This window comes from Marmota marmota, unplaced genomic scaffold, assembly GCF_001458135.2.
Source record: "Marmota marmota marmota unplaced genomic scaffold, marMar, whole genome shotgun sequence".
NCBI lineage: Eukaryota > Metazoa > Chordata > Mammalia > Rodentia > Sciuridae > Marmota > Marmota marmota.
This window is the reverse complement of record NW_025999941.1, coordinates 18,171,211-18,193,104: the sequence shown is the minus strand read 5'-3', so window position 1 is coordinate 18,193,104 and position 21,894 is coordinate 18,171,211. Positions and strand designations below refer to the sequence as shown.

The 21,894-nt window shown below is 43.9% G+C and overlaps 1 protein-coding gene across 15 annotated transcripts in view; it reads left to right on the top strand.

The window, feature by feature from the left end:
* Window positions 1–21,894, top strand: part of Magi1 (membrane associated guanylate kinase, WW and PDZ domain containing 1) — a 612,663-nt gene that overhangs the window by 521,606 nt on the left and 69,163 nt on the right. For all 15 annotated transcript variants that reach the window (XM_048801229.1, XM_048801228.1, XM_048801225.1 and 12 more), the window contains 5 exons: window positions 4,003–4,060; window positions 6,413–6,534; window positions 8,532–8,624; window positions 15,028–15,210; window positions 16,647–17,267. In XM_048801229.1, coding sequence (XP_048657186.1) covers window positions 4,003–4,060; window positions 6,413–6,534; window positions 8,532–8,624; window positions 15,028–15,210; window positions 16,647–17,267 — 1,077 coding nt within the window. The remainder of the gene's footprint in view (window positions 1–4,002; window positions 4,061–6,412; window positions 6,535–8,531; window positions 8,625–15,027; window positions 15,211–16,646; window positions 17,268–21,894) is intronic.

The window sequence follows — 21,894 nt, the reverse complement described above, 5'->3', positions numbered from 1 at the left end:
GCTAAGGGTCTGTCGATTTTGTTTATTTTTTCAAAGAACCAACTTTTAGTTTTGTCAATTTTTTCAATTGTTTCTTTTGTTTCGATTTCATTAATTTCAGCTCTGATTATAATTATTTCTTGCTGAAGTTGTCATTTCTGAGCTCTGTTGTTGGAGTTGGGTCAGTAGCTCCATTATGTACCTTTTGTTTGCTTAACTTATCTACATCTTCTGCAGAAGTCTTCCCAGAATGTAAAACAGAGCCTTCTTTTGTGACTACAGGGTTTTCCGGTGGTGAAACCAACTAGGGAAGGTAGAGACAAGAAAACCGAGTTCCCCTCCCCGTCGAAACTAAGGCACCGTTTTGGAATTCATCTTTGATCTGGAACACGATTTTCCAGGTGTACCCTGACAGATCTGTTGAAAGGAGCATAGAACATTACACTACTCAATATTTACTCCTGAAATGAAAAATGATATTGCGTGAAATTTTCAGAGGCAGGAATAGCAAGCAGGTGGGCTACAGAAATCCATCCTGGTCCTGTGTGCTCTCGGGTGGCAGCTGCTCTTTGTTGTATATTTGCTGAGGTCCATCCTGTGCTAAGTGTTTTTCAAGCATCCTCCTTTAATCCATGGTTGACCTTTGATGTGAACCCAGAAGAAAGGTTATGGTTCAGAGATGTTAAGTAACCAGCCCAAGGCCACAGAGCAAAAGAGCTAAGTGGAATTTAAGGTTAAATGCCAGATCTGGACAGTGCCAGAAAGATCTCAGTGTTCTTTAGTCTCCATAATGAATTTTATGGTCTTTGACAGTGGTTAGATATGGTGGGGTAGGGGCTCAGAAATCTTCAGTGCTTATTAAAAAAAAAAAAAAAAACTATAATAGAATGTATAATATTCTGGGCTTAAATATTTCCTGCCATTTTTAGTTTTTTTTAGAACCAAATGGCAATTCTAGGACAAACATTTTCTTTCTTTCTTTCTTTTTTTTTTTTTAAATTGATGACCCACTTCTATTTTAAGCATTGGGAGACTAATTCCTATTATTAAGTTAATCACCACATTTGGAAGTGAGAAATCTATCTTTTAAATTCAAAAGGAGTTTTAACTTGAAGAACTGGAAAATTTCTGGAGTTGGTCCATCTGTTCCAGAAGTTTTAAAATCAGCCAATATCCAGAATTGCACGTTAACTGACCCCACTCCTGAACTCTGGAATGTTAATAGGTTATTGATGGGGCAACAGGTCAAGATCCAGGAGTAGCTTTTCTTTTTCTCTTTTTGTGTCTCCATCAAATCACTGTCTGCTTGGGCAGTGAGCTTGTGTTTATCTTCATGTCGCTGTTGTCTGACATATCCTCGAGTAAACAGTTGGCACTCAATAAATGTTTATCTGCTTAATAGTTGAATACAGTAAATGCATAATATCTTTCCCATTGTATCTAAGCAGGTCAAATATTTCAGGTTTCAGATTTTGAAAAGCAGTCTGGTTCTGTTAATGATCACTGGGCTCCCCCCTCTCTGACCCATCTTCTACCCCATACAAATGTCTGACTTTGCACCAATTTGCCTTTTTTTAATCTTCAATTTTCCAACTCTCTGGAAATATTTTCCTGGTTCATTTTCATTTAAATGGTCTTTTCCAGCTTAGTAAAGGGAAACTGTTTCCCAGGTGTTTGATTTGCATCAACCCATAAGACTTGGTTTATAAAAATGCCAAGTTGTATCAACATCTGCAAATTGGACCTGTCTTGAATTTTAGTAGCTTATGTCTCCTGAATTCAAATACTTTTTTAGGGGGCATTGGGGGGTTGAACTCAGGGGTACCCAACCACTGAGCCCCAGCCCCAGCCCTATTTTGTATTTTATTTAGAGACAGGGTCTCACTGAGTTGCTTAGCGCCTTGCTGTTGCTGAGGCTGGCTTTGAACTCGCGATCCTCCTGCCTCAGCCTCCAGAATCACTGGGATTACAGGCGTGGGCCACTGTACCTGGCTGTTCACAGATGTCTAAAAAGCCTGTTGAATTTTGTTTTGTTTTTAATTAGCAAAAGAAGGGGAGGGGTACCTGTCTCCTTGTTTGCAGATAAATAACACATGGAGCAAAAACCACGAAGTTCACGTTTCTCCGTGTGCAGGCAAGTGTGAGCCAGACACAAACATTGAGCAGTCTTGAGTGTGCTTGGGGGTGCACTCACACCTTCCTCTCATTCTGAAACTGTGGGTGGCACAGGTGGGTCCTCACTGATGTCATAGTCATTATTGGAAAATAGCGACCATATGATTCCCTGAATTTTAAAAAATTGATTTCAAAATGCATGGCATTTCAAGGGTGTACCGGACACCATTCAAATAGTTCCTCCTAGTTCCTTCCAGGAATCACGATCCACTTTGGAGTCTGGCTTAATACAAGCTTGCTTTGGCAGCGTGTATGACGGTGGCTTGAAAAGGAGTTGAGTGATTGCAGCGCTCTCTAAAAAGGTGGTGTCACGACATAAAATGCCACCTCATGGCTTTTTCCACCAAGTAAAATAATCGGATGCCAGGGGCTTCCCCACAATAGATTCTTGTCACAGAGGTCGCTATTTCCTGATCAATGAAATTCCAAACTAAGATCTGAAACCTTTCGAAGTCACATCCAGTAGGTCATGGTTGAGTTTTTGAACATCACGTATGTCTCCCAAAGCCATTTTCCTACCATATTTAAGGGAATGACATCTTCCCCCGTAGGTAGCCAGTTTTATTTATTTATTTAATTATTATTATTGTCATTATTATTTTTTGGAGGGTGTACCAGGAACTGAATTACCAAGGAGCACATTTTCAGGCTTTTTGTATACTTTTCTATTTAGAGACAGGGCCTTCCTAAATTCCTTAGGGTTTCACTAAGTTGCTGAGGCTGGCTTTGAACTCGCGATCCTCCTGCCTCAGCCTCCCGAGTCGCTGCCATCACAGGTGTGTGCCACAGTGCCTGGGTGTGTTACTTTTTTATAGGTGAAGTGCTGGGGAAGATGGACTGGCCCAAACACAGAAACAGAGTGAGCTGTGTGTGTGCAATTCAAACGCACTCCTTCATACGGGCATTTTTTATTTACTCAGTAGCATTTTAATTAGGAACATGGAGAAAAATAAGATGCAGATTTAATTTTCTTCCAGAGAAAGGGAAACAGTTCTGTTGAACTGAAAATGAAAAGAAGCATTGATTTTCATCTGTTTTTGCCCTTGTGGTAAGGTAGCCTGGAAACCAAACAAGAAAACAGTAAATATTTAGCGTAGGTACTAGAGCGTGCAAGGCAAGTTTTTAACTATTTCCATTAAAAACGAATTTAATAGTTGGTTTAAAATAAAAGGCAGCTGGGACAGCATTTTATTAAGTTTTATTTTCTTGCGTAAAACACCAGTAGATAAAGAGTTGTTCTTCATGAGAAAAGTGCACTCAAGAAATAAAAGGAGTATGCACTTCTTTTTGGTTAGGATATACAGTTTTAATTGGGTTCAAAGACTTCTTTTTTTGGGGGGGTGGATACCAGGGATTGAACTCAGGGGCACTCGACCACTGAGCCCCATCCCCAGCCCTATTTTATTTTATTTTTTTTTTAAAGAGAGAGTGAGAGAGAGAATTTTAATATTTATTTTTTAGTTATTGGCGAATACAACATCTTTGTTTTGTATGTGGTGCTGAGGATCGAACCCGGGCCGCACGCATGCCAGGCGAGCGTGCTACCACTTGAGCCACATCCCCAGCCCCTATTTTATATTTTATTTAGAGACAGGGTCTCACTGAGTTGCTTAGCACTTTGCTTTTGCTGAGGCTGGCTTTGAACTCGAGATCCTCCTGCCTCAGCCTCCTGAGCTGCTGGGACGACAGATGTGCACCATCATGCCCCGCAGGGGTTTAAGGCCTTCTTATGAGACCTTTTCTTTTTCTTTCTTTCTTTTTTTTTTTTTGGCCTACCTCAGTTGTCGATGGTCCTCAGGCTCTTCAAGAATCTGTTCTTCTTGTTCTAAATATTCTTTTATATTTCAGAACTGCCTGCTGGTTGGGAAAAGATCGAAGATCCTGTCTATGGTGTCTACTATGTAGAGTAAGTGGCTGTTCTTGTGTATGCTTCTGCTAAGCGGAGTTCGCCATCATGATCCTCTGCCTGCTAATTATGATATTAATTTCATACTGAAAATGCGTATGTCTGTTTTAATGAATGAGAAGATAATTCCGTGCATCCAAAGATAGTAAATTCCATTATTAAATTCAGGAGGGCAGGATCCACGTCTTCAACCATTTCACAAAGGCTGAACAGAGTCCTGACAAATGACAGGTACTTAATAAGTGTCAGCTGAGGACATCGATTGAGAAAGCTGGGGCGTGAGGGAGCAGGGTTGTGGATCTTCAGGAGGAGGACCCACGTGGCCTACTTTTTGCCTTACCCGGGCACCAAAAAACAAACAAACAAAAAAAGTCACTGAAAATATACTCAAATGGTTGGGTGAATTTTAATAACTTATGAAATGTTGCCAAGATTAAGAAGGAAATGGAGAATAGGCTTCAGGATCTGTGATCTAGGTGCTTTGGGGCTGTTTCCTTCCAGAGGACATTTCTTCTGGAAGTTTCAAAGCCTTATGGTGACCCCGTCACCCTGTGCCTTATCCCAGCATTGGGCACGCACTTTGTATTCATCAGAATCATCCACCCATAGGATGATTCCAAAGAAAATTAAAAAAAAAAAACAAAAACAAAGAAATATAATTTAAAAACCGCACTGGCAATTTGGGGCAGAAGAGAGGTCATTTCTCAGACCCTCCTAAAACTAGAATTTCCTTTGTAAACCCCAGAGGTCGTCTTCCTTACAGTTACAGAGTGAGCTCTGTGTTGTTGGATGCTCATGTTGCTTTGCCTTTCAATTAGCTTGTGCCTTGAGTAAGAAAAGGAACAGAGGAGAGTCATTTTGGTGGCTGATGTGACTTGATTTTTTGAGGGGCAAGGAGCGAGGTCATAGGATATCCGCATAGCCCTGTGTGTGCTTATTTATGTACATTTCCACACACCCCCTAAAACGAGGCCATGGCAGAAAACCGTGTGTGTGTGTGTGTGTGTGTGTGTGTGTGTGTTTGCCATGGTCTTATTCCTTACAACAACCATCGAAATTGTCCTGGTCTTTGTCACTTTGAAAACATCACATCTGCTCAAGTTAGCTCTTATTTGCAGTCTCTCTGCCCAAGGGCTATACTTGGAATCCTGCCTCCTTGGGAACTGATCAAAATAGTTGACAGTTGTTAGTTAGTAGATGTGAGTGGATTCTTTTCTTAGTTTTGCAGTTTAGGTGAATGATCATGCGAACACTACTGTAGAAAGTCACTCGGCAGCTGTGGTATTACATGTTCCAGACAACATCACGCATCCACTTTTATCTTTCAACTGTTTTATAATCTACTTCTTCGTTGGGATTTAAGCAATTTCTTTGTCACTCGATAACTTGGGCATTTAGGTTGAGTCAGTGGTTAGAATTCTGGGATTTGAAATCAAACACACTTGAGCTGGCATGTGTGGGTATTGGGTCCCAACTATATTAGGTGAATTATTCACTAATGAAAAATCGACTTTCCTCATTGATAAAATCCTGTAGTCTCCCATTACTCATAGTTTTGCTTCCTGTGTTTTCAGTTACCGAAGGTCAGCTATGTTCTGAAAATAGTAAATGGAAGACTGCAGAAATAAATCACTTAGGAAGTTTCAAATTGCATGGGATTCTGATTCAGCCATCCCACTCCATCAACCTTGGGACAGAAGGATCCCTTTGTCCAGTGTATCCACGCTCTATATCCTACCTAGTTACTCTGTTCAGTAACTGTATCCATTATCAGACTGACTATCATGGTATCACAATGCTTTTTTTCAAATTAACCTTATTTTACTTAATAATGGCCCCAAAGCACAAGAATAATGATGCTGTCAATTGGGGCACCCTCATGTGGAGCCAGAAGTGTTTTAAATGAAAAGGTGACAGTTCACAATCTAAGGGGGAAAAAAATTATATGCTGAGGTTGGTAAGATCTCCCGTAAGTGATTGTTGTTAATCTTGTACGTAAAGGACCAAAAACCATAGTATACGTAGGGTTTCATGTTATCCCTGATTCCAGTCATCCATGAGGGGTCTGGAAATGTATCCTTCAGGAACAAGAGGGTACTACTGTGTGCATACGGGTAGCACTTGCCTCAAGGCATCTACTAAGTCTTCTCACATAAAATACAGCATCATCTGCTTGGTGCAAGTAAGCGGCCTGTAATGGGAAGCTCTTTTTTCATCTCCCCCTTTTATGGGTGCATTTGACACTGGAGTCAACCTCAGACCACCCGCTTTGTTCACTGCTAATCCAGGGATGGGCTTTCTGCTAGTGGGATGCCCGTGTTCCAGCTGAAACCTGTTTGCCTTCCTCCCCAGCCACATCAACAGGAAGACTCAGTATGAGAACCCAGTTCTAGAAGCCAAACGGAAGAAGCAGCAACAACAGCAGCAGCAGCAGCAGCAGCAGCAGCAATCCCAGCAGCCGCCACCCCCAGAAGGTCAGCCTCTTCCCTGGAGGCTTTTTTACTCAAGCTGGGAATGTGGGGCAAAGCTGGGCACTGACGCCCCCTTGTGGTCAAAGCTGGCCTCGGTGATCAAGTGCTTCTACCTCACTAAGGAGCTGCTGCTAGACACTGCTCCCCAGACCCCACGGGAGGGCTAACGGGGGAGCCCAGCTCAAAGGCATCCGCATCTCCACTTTAATTTAGAAGGCAGAAAAGTTTCTTGCTCCAGAAGCCTTGGCTTTGCAATCAGTGTCTTTTAAGTGGTTTTACTTTCGGCAAGGGTCCTGGGCATGCCTTTCATTTAGGAACACTGTATAAGAATCAGAAAGAGCTGGTAATTTGGAGGGCTTTTTAAAATTTAAAATGACCTCCCTTGTAAAAAACAGAAACCGTTTAGGTGTGTAGATATTAAATTCTCTAATGCTCTCTGCCATCTTGTTCTCAGAGGTATATACTGCAAAAATTTTCTAAGGATGCTACATATGTTAACAAAAATCAGATAATTTTGTGGGTATGTGTATGTCATTTTCCTGTTTTTCCTCACTTTTTATTTCTTGCTTTTGCCTCGAAGGTCTTTAAAGCAACCTTACCTAATATTTTTTTTTTTCTTTGAACCAGAAATTGAACCCAGGGTCACTTCACCACTGAGTCACACCCCAGCCCTTTTTATAGTTTATTTGAGACGGGGTCTTGCTAAGTTGCTGAGGCTGGCTTTGAACTTGAGATCCTCCTGGCTCAGCCTCTGGAGCCTCTGGGATTATAGGCGTGCCCCACCACACCTGGCATGTTAGTCTTTTTTGATACATATAACCGGTCTTTTGTCTATTCACCTCTACTATTGTAAAACACCCCTAGGCAGTATATAACTGAATAGGTGTACCTGTGTGTCAGTAAAACTTTACTTATGGTTGCGGGAATTTGAACTTTGTATAATTTTCATGTGTCATAAAATATTCCTTTTCTTTATTTTTTTCAGCCATTTAAAAATCTAAAAACTTGCCCAGACATGTTGTTGCATACCTGTAATCCCAGCTGCTTGGGAGGCTGAGGCAGGAGGATCTTTAGGTCAAGGCCAGCCTCAGCAAGTTAGCAATTAGCAAAACCCTGTCTCAAAATAAAAAAAAAAAAAAAAAAAGAGAAAAAGTGCTGATGATGAGAAAGAAAAAAGAATGTTACTCTGTCTCAAAGACTGGATACAAAGAGACATTGGGTCCAGTCTGGGATATGGGCGTGGTTTGCCAACTGCTGCCCTGAACCATGTAAATTTTGACAGAGTGGCAGTGGGGATGCGATTGAATATAGAAACTGAGCTAGAAAGTAGCTGTGGTGGTTCTCAAGAGTCAGGGTGCCGTGGTGCACACCTGTCATCCCAGTGGCTCAGGAGGCTGAGGCAGGAGGATTGCAAGTTCAAAACCAGCCTCAGCAATTTAGGGAGGCCCTAAGCAACTCAGTAAGACTCTGTCTCTAAATAAAAGACAAAATATGGCTGGGGATGTGGCTCAGAGGTCGAGGGACATAACAATACAACAGAGCCCACAGGTCCCATTTGGGTTTTAGAGTTGACAGAAATCAGCACTTGAGCAAACGGTGGACATCCATCTTCATGTAGCTCATGACCTGAGAAACCCAGGCTGCGCCAGACCAGCCAAGGTCTCATCCCCATCAGGAAAGTTTCTTGGCCTGCTGCTTGTGGGTGATTTCCTGTCTCCACTGGTATTTTTTTTTTTTTTATTTAATCTCACTTTGGACTCTCCTGAGAGAATTGCAGTCTTTATTGGGCATACCACAGTATTTTTCCCCAGGCATATTAAATGAGACCAAGAGATCCTGAAATCCTTCCTATGAAGAGGTCAGACACCAGCTCCTTTCTCATCTGAGCTCTGTCCTCCGTTCTGTGGGTTTGCATGTGATGAATGAGGAGGTGAGTTGTTTGGAAGCTGACCGTGCCTTTGGAGGGAAAGGCAGGAAATCCTTTCTTGTCTTTCTTGCAGATTGGACAGAAGATCATTCATCCCTCGTGCCTCCTGTTATTCCAAACCACCCCCCAAGCAATCCGGAGCCAACCAGGGAAGCTCCACTTCAGGGTAAAATGTTTTTTACAATTGCATCTTGGTTTCTACTCACAAAGTCTCATTTATAAAAGTCACTTTAAAAAGGGGGAATCTTGGCCAGGCGGTGACGCATGCCTATAATCCCAGCAACTCGGGAGGCTGAGGCAGGAGGATCTCGAGTTCAAAGCCAGCCTCAGCAATGGTGAGGTGCGAAGCAACTCAGAGAGACCATGTCTCTACATAAAATAGAAAATAAGGCTGGGGATGTGGCTCAAGTGGTACAGTGCCTCTGAGTTCAATCTCCGGTATCGCCCCCCCCACCCCCAAAAAGTGGGCTTTTGTAACCTCCAAGTCTTTCCTTTGATTCAACAAACCATAAATAGTGAAAGCAAATCTAAATGTATTGTTAATCAGACTCAAAAATTAGGAACTTTTCTAAGTAGAGTTCTTCAGCTACTTGTAATCCTCTAAAAATAATGATGCCTGTTCAATGACCATTGAAATCCGATTTCTCAACCTCAGCACTGTTGACCGACCTTTGGGGTTCGATGATTCTTTGGATGAGGCCTTTCCTGTACCTTCTGAACGCTCAGCGGCATTCGGGTCCCCTGTCCATTAGACGTTAGGAGCTCACACCCCACCTCTTACCCTTCACCTTATGACAACCAAAAATGTCCCCAGACATTGCCAAATGCCCCCAGGGAACAAACCAACCTGGATTTGGAAATGGCTAATATACAAACTATTAATATTTAATACCATGTCCAATAGGAGAAATTCAAAGCTCAGACATAGATATTTTAAGATTCTAGTTAGCATATTTTGTTGTTGTTTTGGTACTGGGTATTGAACCCAGGGGCCCTTAACCACTGAGCCCCATCCCCAGCCTTTTTGGGTATTTTATTTAGAGACAGAGTTGCTTTGTGCCTAAGTGGCTGAGGCTGGCTTTGAACTTGAGATCCTCCTGCCTCAGCCTCCTAAGCGGCTGGAAATATAGTCATGAGCCACCACGCCTAGAGCATATTTGTTTTTGACTTAAGTTTTTTTCTGTAAACATAAATCCTTTGGTATTATTATATTTTCTTATCCTGTTCTTGTTATCTTCGGGATGTGTTTTATGACCAGACACACACTTCTGCTTGTTTTACATCATGTCTACGGGTCTTTCTCACTTTGATTCACAAAAAGTATGCGTCCCCTAGAGAGGACCATTTTTGACAATTGGAAGCTCCCAAACCTAGCCACTTTGGGACCTCATTACTCTTCCATGCTAAGAAAGGTGTCTGGTGCTTTTTGTTATTGTTGTTGTTTAATTTCTTTCACAAATGAAAAACAGAGCAAATGCCATGTTTGATAGGGTTGGGGAATGTTTATGGTAAAGAACTATTAAAAATACTATAAAATATATCTTCACTTCTACACTTTTTTTTTAACAAGATATAATTGTTAGATATGAAAAGATAGGGAAAAAAATCTTTTCTCTTATTTTGATCCGTCATTATAATTTTTTCAAGAAAGAAATGGTCTCTCTGCTCGCCACCTTGTCACGAGGGTAGGGTTAGTGTCACTGTGTGTTAAGTGCTGTGTTCTGGCCTGAGTGTGCTCCTTCATGGTGAGAATGGCTTTGACAAAGGCAGAACACGATCTGTAACCGTGGATCCATCCCAGTCAGCATGATAGTGACTTCCTCAGTCCTTTTTACATATGAGTTCCTTCTTTGAGTCTTGTCCCCTCACCTTGCTGTCTCCCAGAGTCTCCTCTAAGATCCTGAAGCCTGTCCCCACCTGGGGACTGCAGAGGGTCTGCATAGGCGTTCCCTGTGCAGTTCCTTCCCTCCCAGTCTTTGTGTAACCCTGTGTGTTTTAGGTCTTTGATCAATTCCCCTCCGATATTCACCCCCAACAACCTCTACATCTCACTTTAAGAACTCAGCAGTTACCGTGTTCATTGATGGTACTGTGTTCTTTTTTCATATACTATATATACGTATTCCCTAATTTCATTAGTGAGCAAAACTGATACCCTGAAGGTATACAAGTAGGGCACAGGTGATAACGAAGCAATAGAAGACTTTCAGCTGGACTTACACAGAATTAAGATGATAGTTGTTACATATCATCCTAACTTCTGGTGGTACAGTTGTTGTTTTTGTTTTTTAATTGTTTATATTTGGGGAGTGGGGTGGGTACCAGGGATGGAACTCAGGGGCACTCGACCACTGACCCCATCCCCAGCTCCATTTTATCTTTTATTTAGAAACAGGGTCTCACTGAGTTGCTTAGGGCCTCACTAAGTTGCTGAGGCTGGCTTCGAACTCACGATCCTCCCGCCTCGGCCTCCTGAGCTGCTGGGATCACAGGCGTGCGCCACTGCGTCCGGGTCCATGGCACTGTTTTTTTTTTTTTTTTTTTTTTAATAGTAATTTCCCCTGTTAGATTTTAAATCCCATGGAGGCACAAACTATGTGGTATTTTTTTTTCCTTTATTGCAGGATAATCCCAAATTAGGTAGACTACTATGTTTTATCTGCTGCAATTATTATTGGGTGAAGCAGTGCACATATCCATTTATATATCCACACATACCTATGATAGTCAGCTACCAAAGAATTGTCTTCAAGATGAAAGTCTTAATGGGTCAGGTTTTGGGTGCTAAATGCTCAGAGCACCAACTAAGAACCCTGGTGATATTTTGCTGTGGTTGTTCTTGTCAGATATCCGTGGCAGGAGCGTGCATTCTGACCTCTCACACAGACATGGAGTCTAGCTTCCCAGTCTTGGGGCTGTCCATGCTGTGGAGTCGCACTGGTCCTGAGTTCATATATGAGCCTAGGAAAGCCATGACTGAGCCCCATCCCCAGCCCTTTTTATATTTTACTTAGAGACAGGGTCTTGCTGAGTTACTTAGGGCCTCACTAAACTGCTGAGGCTGGCTTTGAACTCACGATCCTCCTGCCTCAGCCTCCTGAACTGCTGGGATGACAGGTGTGCACCACCATGCCCGGCTGGTTAAGCAGCTTGATGTGCCCTCTAGCATCTTGTGTCTTGCGTTGTATCCAGTGTTCATGGAGCCAGCAGGAGGAAGCCCAGTTGCTAACTTGGTTAGCTGGTTGGTGTGAATTTTGTTGAGATCACTGTTCACTAGCCTCTCCTTTCTTCGAGCCCCAACTTCCAATCCCAGCAAGCGATTCTTTGAGAGATGCGCTCACAGGCAAGCTCCTCTGCTTCAAGCTTGAAGAGAGGTTTTTCCCGGCGTCTGTCCACCCTACTCACTCTACCACCAGCAACATAGTCACTCATTTTTTGTGTCCCTATTATGTACCAGGCACATCCCTAAATATTTTATTATGGGTTTTCCTTATGACTCTCACCTGTGGTAGGTACCTCCATTTGCATATGCAAAGCTCAGGCAGAATGGTGTAGTAACTTGCCCAAGAACAATAGTTTTTCTTTCTAATATCTTTTTTATTTTTATTTATTTTTATGTGGTGCTGAGGATCGAACCCCGGGCCTCACGTGTGCTCAGCGAGTGCTCTACCACGGAGCCGCGACCCCAGCCCAGCTTTTGTTTTTTAATTCAATTGAATTCATCAAATTACAATTGAAAAATCGGGAGTTGGAACTTTTGAATTACAATCAAAAAATAAATTGAATTACAACAAAGCTGGTTTCCTCTGTCCCACTGGGCACATTTCAGGGGTGCGGTCACTGAGTGGACTACAGGCTGCCACATTGAATAATGAACATACAGAGTATTTTTATCACTGTAGGAAGTGCTGTTCCTGGGGAATTCAAACCCTCGAGCCAAGAACAGTTCAGGCCTGGCAGTAAGACAATCCCTAAGGGTTATTGTGGCGTAGAATTTTTTGGGCCAAAACCCAGAAGATCCTGACTCAGTGAGTCTGGGTTTAGAACTAAAGTCAGTACATCTTGATAAACCACCCGGGGTGAGTTCCAGACACAGCCAGGTCTTAAAACTGCTGATAAATCAACAGAAGTTCAAATCTCAGAAAATTGTACCTTGGAGCTTCAGCCGAGAGCTTCAAGTTCCACTGCTTTGGGAAAAAAAAAAAAAAAGGTAATTTCTTTCCAAAATCTGCATTAACTAATGACCCACCTGAACATAAAACCATAATAAAATGTGCATGAGTGTGAAAACCTTCTGATCTTCCCTCTCTAGGTGGGAACGGAAGTCAGTAGCGAACTCATGTCTTTATTAAGTTGAAACCATTATTAAGCACAAAATATGCTAATGATTGGCTTTTTAAAAATCTTGAGGGTGCGGTGGCTGAGGCAGGAGGATCATGAGTTCAAAGCCAGCCTCAGCAAAAGTGAGGCGCTAAGCCACTCAGGGAGACCCTGTCTCTGAATAAAATACAAAATAGGGCTGGGGATGGGGCTCAGTGGTCCTGCCTCAGCCTTCCAGATGGGTGGGTTTCGGGAGTGTGGCACTGTGTCTGGCTGAGCTCTCCTCTGTTTTCAGCCATGGTTGGTTAAACTCCCAATAAGCCCTGGGATGGCTCTAGAGAGAGGAGCGAGCAGAACTTGACTGGGGACCATTTAAAAGAGCCTTCCTTTTTCTTTTTCTTAAGAGCCAGAAACTTTTATAATGTGCAATTAAAAATTGTATGCATGCCCAGAGACCTTTTAAGTCCTTTTAGTTACCACGAACCAAAAATAACTCTCCTTCCTGGGTGCCAGGCTCCTCATGCCTTGGGGTGTGTGGGACTTTTTCTTGCTTTTTTCCTTTTAATACCAGGGATAGAACCCAGCCCTGTTTACTTTTTATTCTGAGCTAGGTCCTCCCTATGTTGCAGAGGCTGGTCTCAAACTGGCAATCCTCCTGCCTCAGCCTCTTAAATGGCTTGACCTTTGTTTTTTTTTTTTTTTGGATAACATTTTTGACAGGAAAGAAACCAGGCGGATGAGGAAGCTGTGGCCAGGAGAAGTCATAGGAAATGAAATTAGGAGAGAAAAAAAGTGCTCTCTGTAATCCCAGAGGATTACAGCACTGGTGCTGTTTGGTATAACAAGAGAAATTCCAGGGGTTTCTCAGAGAAATTTCTAATAAAGCCCCAAGGAAGACTTTTTCGATTTGTACTTAAAATGCTATTTGTGAATGTATCAGGAAAACTCAATATAACCTTAGGGAGTATGCTTGGGAGTTATTTTTTTAAATATTTGATTTTTAGTTATAGGTGGACACACAGTATCTTTATTTCATTTTGACGTGGTGCTGAGGATGGAACCCAGTGCCTCCCTCCCACATGCTAGGTGAGCGCTCTACCACGGAGCCCCAGCCCCAGCCCTGCCTGGGAGCTATTTGTCCATTAATTTGTTTTAAGCAAGACAGCAGGGTTTGAAGCTCCTATGATCCTAGTGAGTAACTACTTTAGTTCAAGGGTTTTACTTTAGCTTATGGCTTTAAGTATCCTAAGCCAAATGACTGAAGCTTTTCTTAAATAGTAAGCCTTAGCGATGGACATATTTCGGCTATTTCACAAATTGTTAAAAGATGCGAATAAATAGCAAAAGTTAGTTGACTGTAAAATTTCATTCCAAGTAATGAGCTTTAATTTTCATGATAGTGATTCTATGTTTATGTCACATTTTATGACCATGATTTTTTTTTTGGGTGAGGAGAGGCATTCTTCTTATCTGCCCATCTGATTAAAAACTAAGGTTTTGCCCAGTTGGTCTTAAATGTAGAAGCCAAGCCCAACCCAGCACCTCAGAAGCCATGCTACAAAATAAAAAAATAAAAGAAATTGGGCGTGGTGGCGCGCGCCTGTAATCCCAGCAGCTCAGGAGACTGAGGCAGGAGGATTACCAGTTCAAAGCCAGCCTCAGCAATTTAGGGAGGCCCTAAGCAACTAAAAATCCTGTCTTTAAATAAGATATTTAAAAAGGGCTGTGGCTCAGTGGTTAAGCATCCCTGGGTTCAATCCCCAACACCATCAATCAATCAATCAAAAGACACCAAACAAAGACTGACTGTTTTCTGTGGCAGTCAGAACTACAAAAACTGAAACTAAGGAAGGCTGTCACCTTGTGGGGACTGATCTTGTCCTCTTTTCTATCTTTCTCTGGGCCCTAAAGATGCCCCCCTCTGTGTACAATACCGACTTCCTACACAGGGCCTCAGAACATCTATCCCTGAAGTCAGGAGAGGACCTCATTTTAATTTGTGCATTTTAATTAGACCGAAGGGGACACACAGTGGCACAATCGTACATGCACACATTACATAATTTGGTCCATTTCTCCCCCTCATACCAAGCAGAGCACTTTCTCAGGACCCCTTTTGTGCCGAAGACCCCAGCCTGCGAGCTTGGAGAGCCCCCTCCCCCCAGCCCTCCCCCCGTGCCCTCTCTTCACTGACTGAGTCCACTTTCCGCTCACAGTGACCTTCCTTGTGCCTTTCTTGTTGGTACCAGGCAAACCCTTTTTTACACGAAACCCTTCTGAGTTGAAAGGCAAGTTCATCCACACGAAGCTGCGGAAAAGCAGTCGTGGCTTTGGCTTCACGGTAGTTGGAGGGGACGAACCTGACGAGTTCCTCCAGATTAAGAGCTTGGTCCTGGATGGTCCTGCCGCCCTGGATGGCAAGATGGAAACAGGTAAGGTCCCCAGGGCCCCTGCATGTGCTGTGAAGTGAGACTCTACCACGTCTGAGCTGGCTGTCACCAAACGACTCGTGATTCGTAAATGTCCTCTGCACACCTTGGGATGAGCTGGAGCCCTCCATTACCAAAATTCAACCCTTGGTGCAGATCAAAACCTCCGAAGCCATTTGAATTTGGGGGAGCTGTTAGGGTGCTATTGAATACAGTGATCCAGCAATTTACTAAAAATGTGGAGCCATTTGAAGAAATGGGTGCTAAACTTGGATCTCTCCACAATGAGAATTTCTATAGAGAAGAAAGCAGCAGTGTTCTCTTAATGATGATAATCTTCTCATTAGCAAGGAAGGCAGTAGGTGCTACAAGAGAAGCAAAGAGTTGGCATTAAGGTGGCTCACGCCTGTCATCCCAGTGGCTCGGGAGGCTGAAGCAGGAGGATCCTGAGTTCAAAGCCAGCCTCAGCAAAAGTGAGGCCCTAAGCAACTTGGTGAGACAGTGTCTCTAATTAAAATAATTTTAAAAGGGCTGGGGATGGGGCTCAGTGGTTAAGTGCCCCTGGGTTCAATCCTGGTACAAAAAAAACCAAAAAGATAGAAGCTTTCTTTTTATGCCTCATGGTATTAGTCCCAAGCCCAAGTCCAGATTTAGCATTGTGTTCAGTGGGGGTGTGAAGGAGGCAGAATTTTGCATCTGCTCTCTACGAGCTTTTGACTGGGCCTGAGAATATTATAAGACAGGTGAAGAGATAAAAACGTACAGGCTCATTGAATATGAGTCTTATGTGCCCGGGGACCACGTTACGGAAGTGCAAACCAAAAGATGCGGTGAGAACCGAGCACCTAGGGAGTTGCACCTAGAGTACCAGGTGGTGACAATGGGCCAAGACCAAGCAGCTGGGGACACTGTGGGTCACTGGGTGCAGAAGTGAATGGGAAGGTAGGGTTGGCTTCACAGGGTTGGTGCGTCCAGATTCCTCTGGTTTGATTTCCTATTCGTGATAGGAATGTTAATGAAGTGAGAATGTCACTTCTAAGAAGGACAGCTTCCATGTGAAATTTCACCTCCTTTGCATATCTAATTTTGGGGAGGGACTGGGGGGTACCAGGGATTGAACTCAGGGGCACTCAACCACTGAGCCCCCTCCCCAGCCCTATTTTGTATTTTATTTAGAGACAGGGTCTCACTGAGTTGCTTAGGGCCTCGCTAACTAAGGCTGGCTTTGAACTCACCATCCTCCTGCCTCAGCCTCCTGAGCCCCTGGGATGACGGGCGGGCGCCATTGCGCCTGCCTAATTTTTTTAAAGTGTTTTTTTGCTCAAAATAATCCCTGCCCCAAAGGGGCATGATGTGGGGTGGTGGGTTCTGGATATGGGTGGGATGGTTTCATATCTACCTGTTCTTGACACCTCCCCCCAAACTCTGACCTTTTCCAGGCGATGTCATTGTCAGTGTGAACGACACCTGCGTCCTGGGACACACGCACGCGCAAGTTGTGAAAATCTTCCAGTCTATCCCCATTGGTGCCAGCGTGGACCTTGAACTCTGCCGAGGTTACCCATTGCCTTTTGACCCAGATGACCCCAACACCAGTTTAGTGACCTCGGTGGCTATTTTGGACAAAGAGCCCATTATCGTGAATGGACAGGAGACCTACGATTCCCCAGCGAGCCACAGCAGTAAAACAGGCAAAGCCAGCAGCATGAGGGATGCCAGGCCCAGCAGCCCCGCGGACGTGGCCTCTACTGGCTCCCACGGGTACCCCAACGACACCGTGTCCTTGGCCTCGTCCATCGCCACGCAGCCGGAGCTCATCACCGTGCACATAGTCAAGGGGCCCATGGGCTTCGGGTTCACTATCGCCGACAGCCCGGGGGGTGGGGGCCAGAGAGTGAAGCAGATCGTGGACAGTCTGAGGTGCCGGGGCTTGAAAGAAGGGGACCTCATCGTGGAGGTCAATAAGAAGAACGTGCAGGCTTTGAGTCACAACCAGGTGGTGGATATGCTCATCGAGTGTCCCAAGGGAAGCGAGGTCACCCTGTTGGTGCAGCGAGGAGGTATGTAAGTTTGCTCTGTGACTCTGAGATGCATGGCTTAGTGTCCTTACTGGTCTCCAGGTGACTGCTCGGGTTCTTTTAAGTGGTTATTGAAGATTTCTTTTCTTTCTTTCTTTTTTATTTTTTCTTTTGGCGACACTGGGATTGGAACCCAGGACCTTGTGCATGCTAAGCAAGTGCTCTACCGCTGAGCTACCTCCCCAGCCCAGCTCATGGTCATTATTATTTAAACCTTTGATTGATTCCCATTAAGCTTATGACTTAGACATCTTGTGGTGCAGTCGGAGTGATACTTGAAAACATGAATCAGAATGCGTCCTTTAAGAACCACTAGGAGTTTGAAACCTTTGAACTGCTTGCTGGACAGGCTTCAAAATGTGGGTCCCGGACACACCTCTGACCTCCTTTCACATTCCTTCTTGTCACTTTGCTTCAGCCATATTTGACTTCCTTCTGAAGTGACCTTCATGGGTTAGGCTCTTTTCTGCTTCAGGGCCTTTGCACATCCTGTTCTCTCTGCCCGGGATGTCCTTTCCCAGCCCTTTGCTCATTTGCATTGCTGAGAAAAGTCTTCTTGGATCACTTTATCTAAATTTGCTCCTTGATGCTTCCAGAACTCAGTTCCTAGAACCTTGACAATCCATGTTATTATTGCAAGGCATTATTTTATATATATATATATATATATATATATATATATATTTTTTTTTTTTTTTTTTTTTTTTCCTTTGTCTTTCTTTTCACTAGAACATAAGGTTCATGCAGCCAAGACCCATGCATACATGCTGATACATGTTATCCGTAGTTTAATACCCTTTTAGGTATTCATTGATGAGTGAATGAAGATGTGCTCATTTGCAAGTGGTAGAACAGCCCTGGCCAAGGATATTCAAAATGTGCCTCAACCTACTCCCGTGTAGGTGGTTGCAGATCTAGAGAGCTGGGATATTCTAAATCTTGAGACATGAGAATTGGTCCTGTGTCTCCCTGCCTGGGCATCCTACCCCCTCCCCACCAGCACTCCTGGGACCTCACCCTGAGAAATAGTCTGCAGAACTTTGAAAGGTCTTGCTTCTGGGGTAGAGGTCATTGAGTGGTCATACCTGATCTTTGCCCGCAGAGGGGTCCACGGTCAGTGGCTCCTGATCTTTGCCAACCTGATTCATTTCCTGCACGGTGTACTCGGGTCTTCTGGAAAGAGATCAAAATCCAGGTTTTATTTACTGTTGGTTCCATCCTCTCAGGAAGCTGCGTATTTTGTGACAAAAATGATTGGGGTCATTGGAAGGAAATTGAAAACACAGAGTGACTGTCGATGTGAATCAAAATGCTCAATCAGCCCTTCTTGAGCAGATAGAAAAACCATTGTGCAGATTTTATTTAAAAAAAAAAATGTTCCCGTCCAATTCCGAAGATTCTTCTCGTATCTAGACCACTTGATTCTCGGGTAATTGGTTCTTAAACCGTGACCACGACGTCGCAGGAAATAACTAGAGCGTAAGGATGATTTGGGTAATGACGGTCTGGGATGATGTGTGGCTCTTGTGGACCAGTCAGTGATTGACAGAGGGCTTTCCCGCTTCCCTACGCCTCAGACCTGATCTTGGTCACTTCCCTGGGACTTGGGAAGGTGCGAGCCCACGGTGGGAGAAGTAGTCCCCCCTCTTCCTGTGGGTCGCAGCCTCATGTTGTGCTTCCTTGGCTCTGAATAACACTGACTCTGCACACTTATCCCTTTCTGTGTCCAACAACCTGGAAACTCTTTTTTAAATTTTTTTTCTGGTATCACAGATTGAACCCAGGGGCGCTTAACCACTGAGCCCCATCCCCAGCCCTTTCCATCTTTTATTTAGAGACAGGGTCTCACTGAGTTACTTAGGGCTTTGCCAAGTTGCTGAGGCTGGCTTTGAACTCATGATCCTCCTGCCTCAGCCTCCTGAGCTGCTGGGATGACAGGCGTGTGCCACCAAACCTGGCTAAAAACTCTGAAATGGCTCTCAGCAGAGCCTGCACGTCTCTGATCCAGCTAGCACTGGACAGTGACGAGCCACCCTCCTCTCCTATCTAACAGTTACTGGAACTTGACGGTAGTGAATTTGTCTAAAGCAGCAAACGACCCATAAAAGAAACAGGCTCCTTGATCACAAAGACTTCTGGGTTCTCTCTTCTTCATCCCTGGGTCCTTCTTTCTGTTGGTGCTGTTACGTCTTATAACCTTCATATGGAAAGGTCCAGAAGATATGGCCTCATTAGTCAATGGCTACATGGTTTGTTCCAGAACCCAAGCAATTGAAAATCACTGTAACATCAGCAGTCTTTAAAATATGCCATGTGCCTTCTGTTTGATTTATGGATGGGACAGAAAGTTTGCACATCTGCGGTTGGCAGGCTCCTGCTAGCTACTATTAATCTTTGCAGAAAGCATATAAATATGTTTGTTTCTGCCACGCATTAGTTATTTGAATCAGGGCTGACATTTAATCATCCCTCCTGTATGGTGTGTGGGAGGAGAGGGGTGTAATGAGAAGATTTGATGAAAGAACGAGACAGGGGCTTGGTTAAATGAGAAAGTGAGTGGCCATCGCACTGGAGCCTCTAATGAATCTCATTCCTGTTGTAAGTGCTGGTGAGCAGATTGATATGCTCATTAAGTCCGCACCATTCTTGAATCTCAGAGATTCGGATTGCAATTGCCAGTCTTCCGATGCTTTATAAAATGAATCTTTTCTACTCTGGGGCCATGTTTGCAGCATCTATTTTAATTCTTAATCCTTGACCTCACTCTCGAGATTTCTTTGTTATCATTTGCCAGTTGAGATGGTGCACGCCTGTCATCCCAGTGACTCAGGAGGCTGAGGCAGGAGGATCGTGAGTTCAAAGCCAGCCTCAGCAATGGTGAGACCCTAAGCAACTCAGTGAGACCCTGTCTCTAAATAAAATACAAAAAAGGGCTGCGGATGTGGCTACCAAAAAAAAAAGATCTGGTACATTTCACTTTCTAGCGCTTTTAGTCTGTTTCCCTTAGTGTGGAAACCAGGCAGAGGCTGAAACATCTGTCTGGGGTCAGTTTCCTGGGTCATATCTGGGTGTGGGGGCTGGGGCTGTTCACCCACACACCCAGGTAGCAGGGACCATCATGGGTGTGTTCACACGGCCTTCCATGAGCACCTCCCTGCCCTGGGCCAGCACAAAGGGCAGCCCTTCCCGCTGTGCCTGGCTTCTGGTTTCCCAGTGTCTTCTCCCTGTACCGAACAATCAGGAGACTTTCTTTTTCTTTTTCTTTCTTTCTTTCTTTCTTTTTGAACCAGAGATTGAAGGGGTGCTTAACCATTGAGCCACCTCCCCAGCCCTTTTTTATATTTTATTCAGAGACAGGGTCTCACTGAGTTGCTTAAGGCCTCACTAAGTTGCTGAGGCTGGCTTTGAACTCGTGATCCTCCTGCCTCAGCCTCCCGAGCTGCTGGAATAACAAGCATTCACCCTTGTATCTGGCTTGTGTGTGTGTGTGTGTGTGTGTGTGTGTGTGTGCTGGGGATTGAACCCAGGGCCCTGTGCACACAAGGCAAGCACTCCACCAACTGAGCTATATCCTGAGCCCATATCTGGCTTATTTCTATTTTTTTAAACATATCATTTGTTTTCGGAAATCCTGTTCCCTGACACCAGGAGTCTAGAAGCTTCTTGGAGGTATTTGGAAATCCTGTCTGTGATCACTTAATAGTGCTTTTTAGTTAAACTTAATTTACAAAAGACATGAGACCTATCCCATAAATGCTCTTCTCTGTTTTCTAAGAGGTTCTATTCCAGGTAGTCAGCACAGGTACCTTTGCCCCTTGGTGTAAAACTCGGGGCAGATTCAGCTGTACCTGTTAGTAGATGTGACCCTCCTTGAGGAGCAGTTTGGGGTTGAGTCAGAATACTTCTAGAGGATTTGGGGGGCTGTGGTTGGAGCTCAGTGGTAGGGCGCCTGCCTAGCACATGTGAGGCACTGGGTTCAATCCTCGGCACCACATAAAAGTGAATAAAATGAAGGTTTGTGCCCAACTACAACTAAAAACAGTATATTTTTAATAAAGAGAAGATTTGGGGGGATACTTTGTGAAAGTGGAGAAAATATGCTTTGCTTTTTGGAGAAAGTTTATCTCAAAAACATATCTAAACTGGTGTGTCGGGAACCCCCCATAAGTCGCACTCTGCCTTAATCTGCTCAAGGAATTTGGCAGGTTACTTAAGCAGGTTACTCTTCACCCCCTGACATTCCTTTCTTTATTCAAAAAATGGATCTTTTATCCTAGAGAAACTCTCCGGATGCCCCTGTTGGCTCTTATGTTATGCCAATTATGATTTTATTGTTGTCTAGAGGAAAGACCACAAGATTCTGGTGCCAAAGAATGTAAGTTTAAATCATAATCCCTTCCTTTTCTTGCAGTGTGATTTTAGGCAAGTCACTTAACTTCTCTGAGCTCAGTTCACCATCAGGAAGAACATGAATAATAATGCATGCCTTGCCTGTGTGTGATGTAGATTAAAAGAGGTAGCATGTGTGCCAGTTCCTGACATAGAGGTGTTGGTATCGCATGGTCAGTCGATGGTGTATTATGAATATTGCCTAATAGCAGAAGCAGTT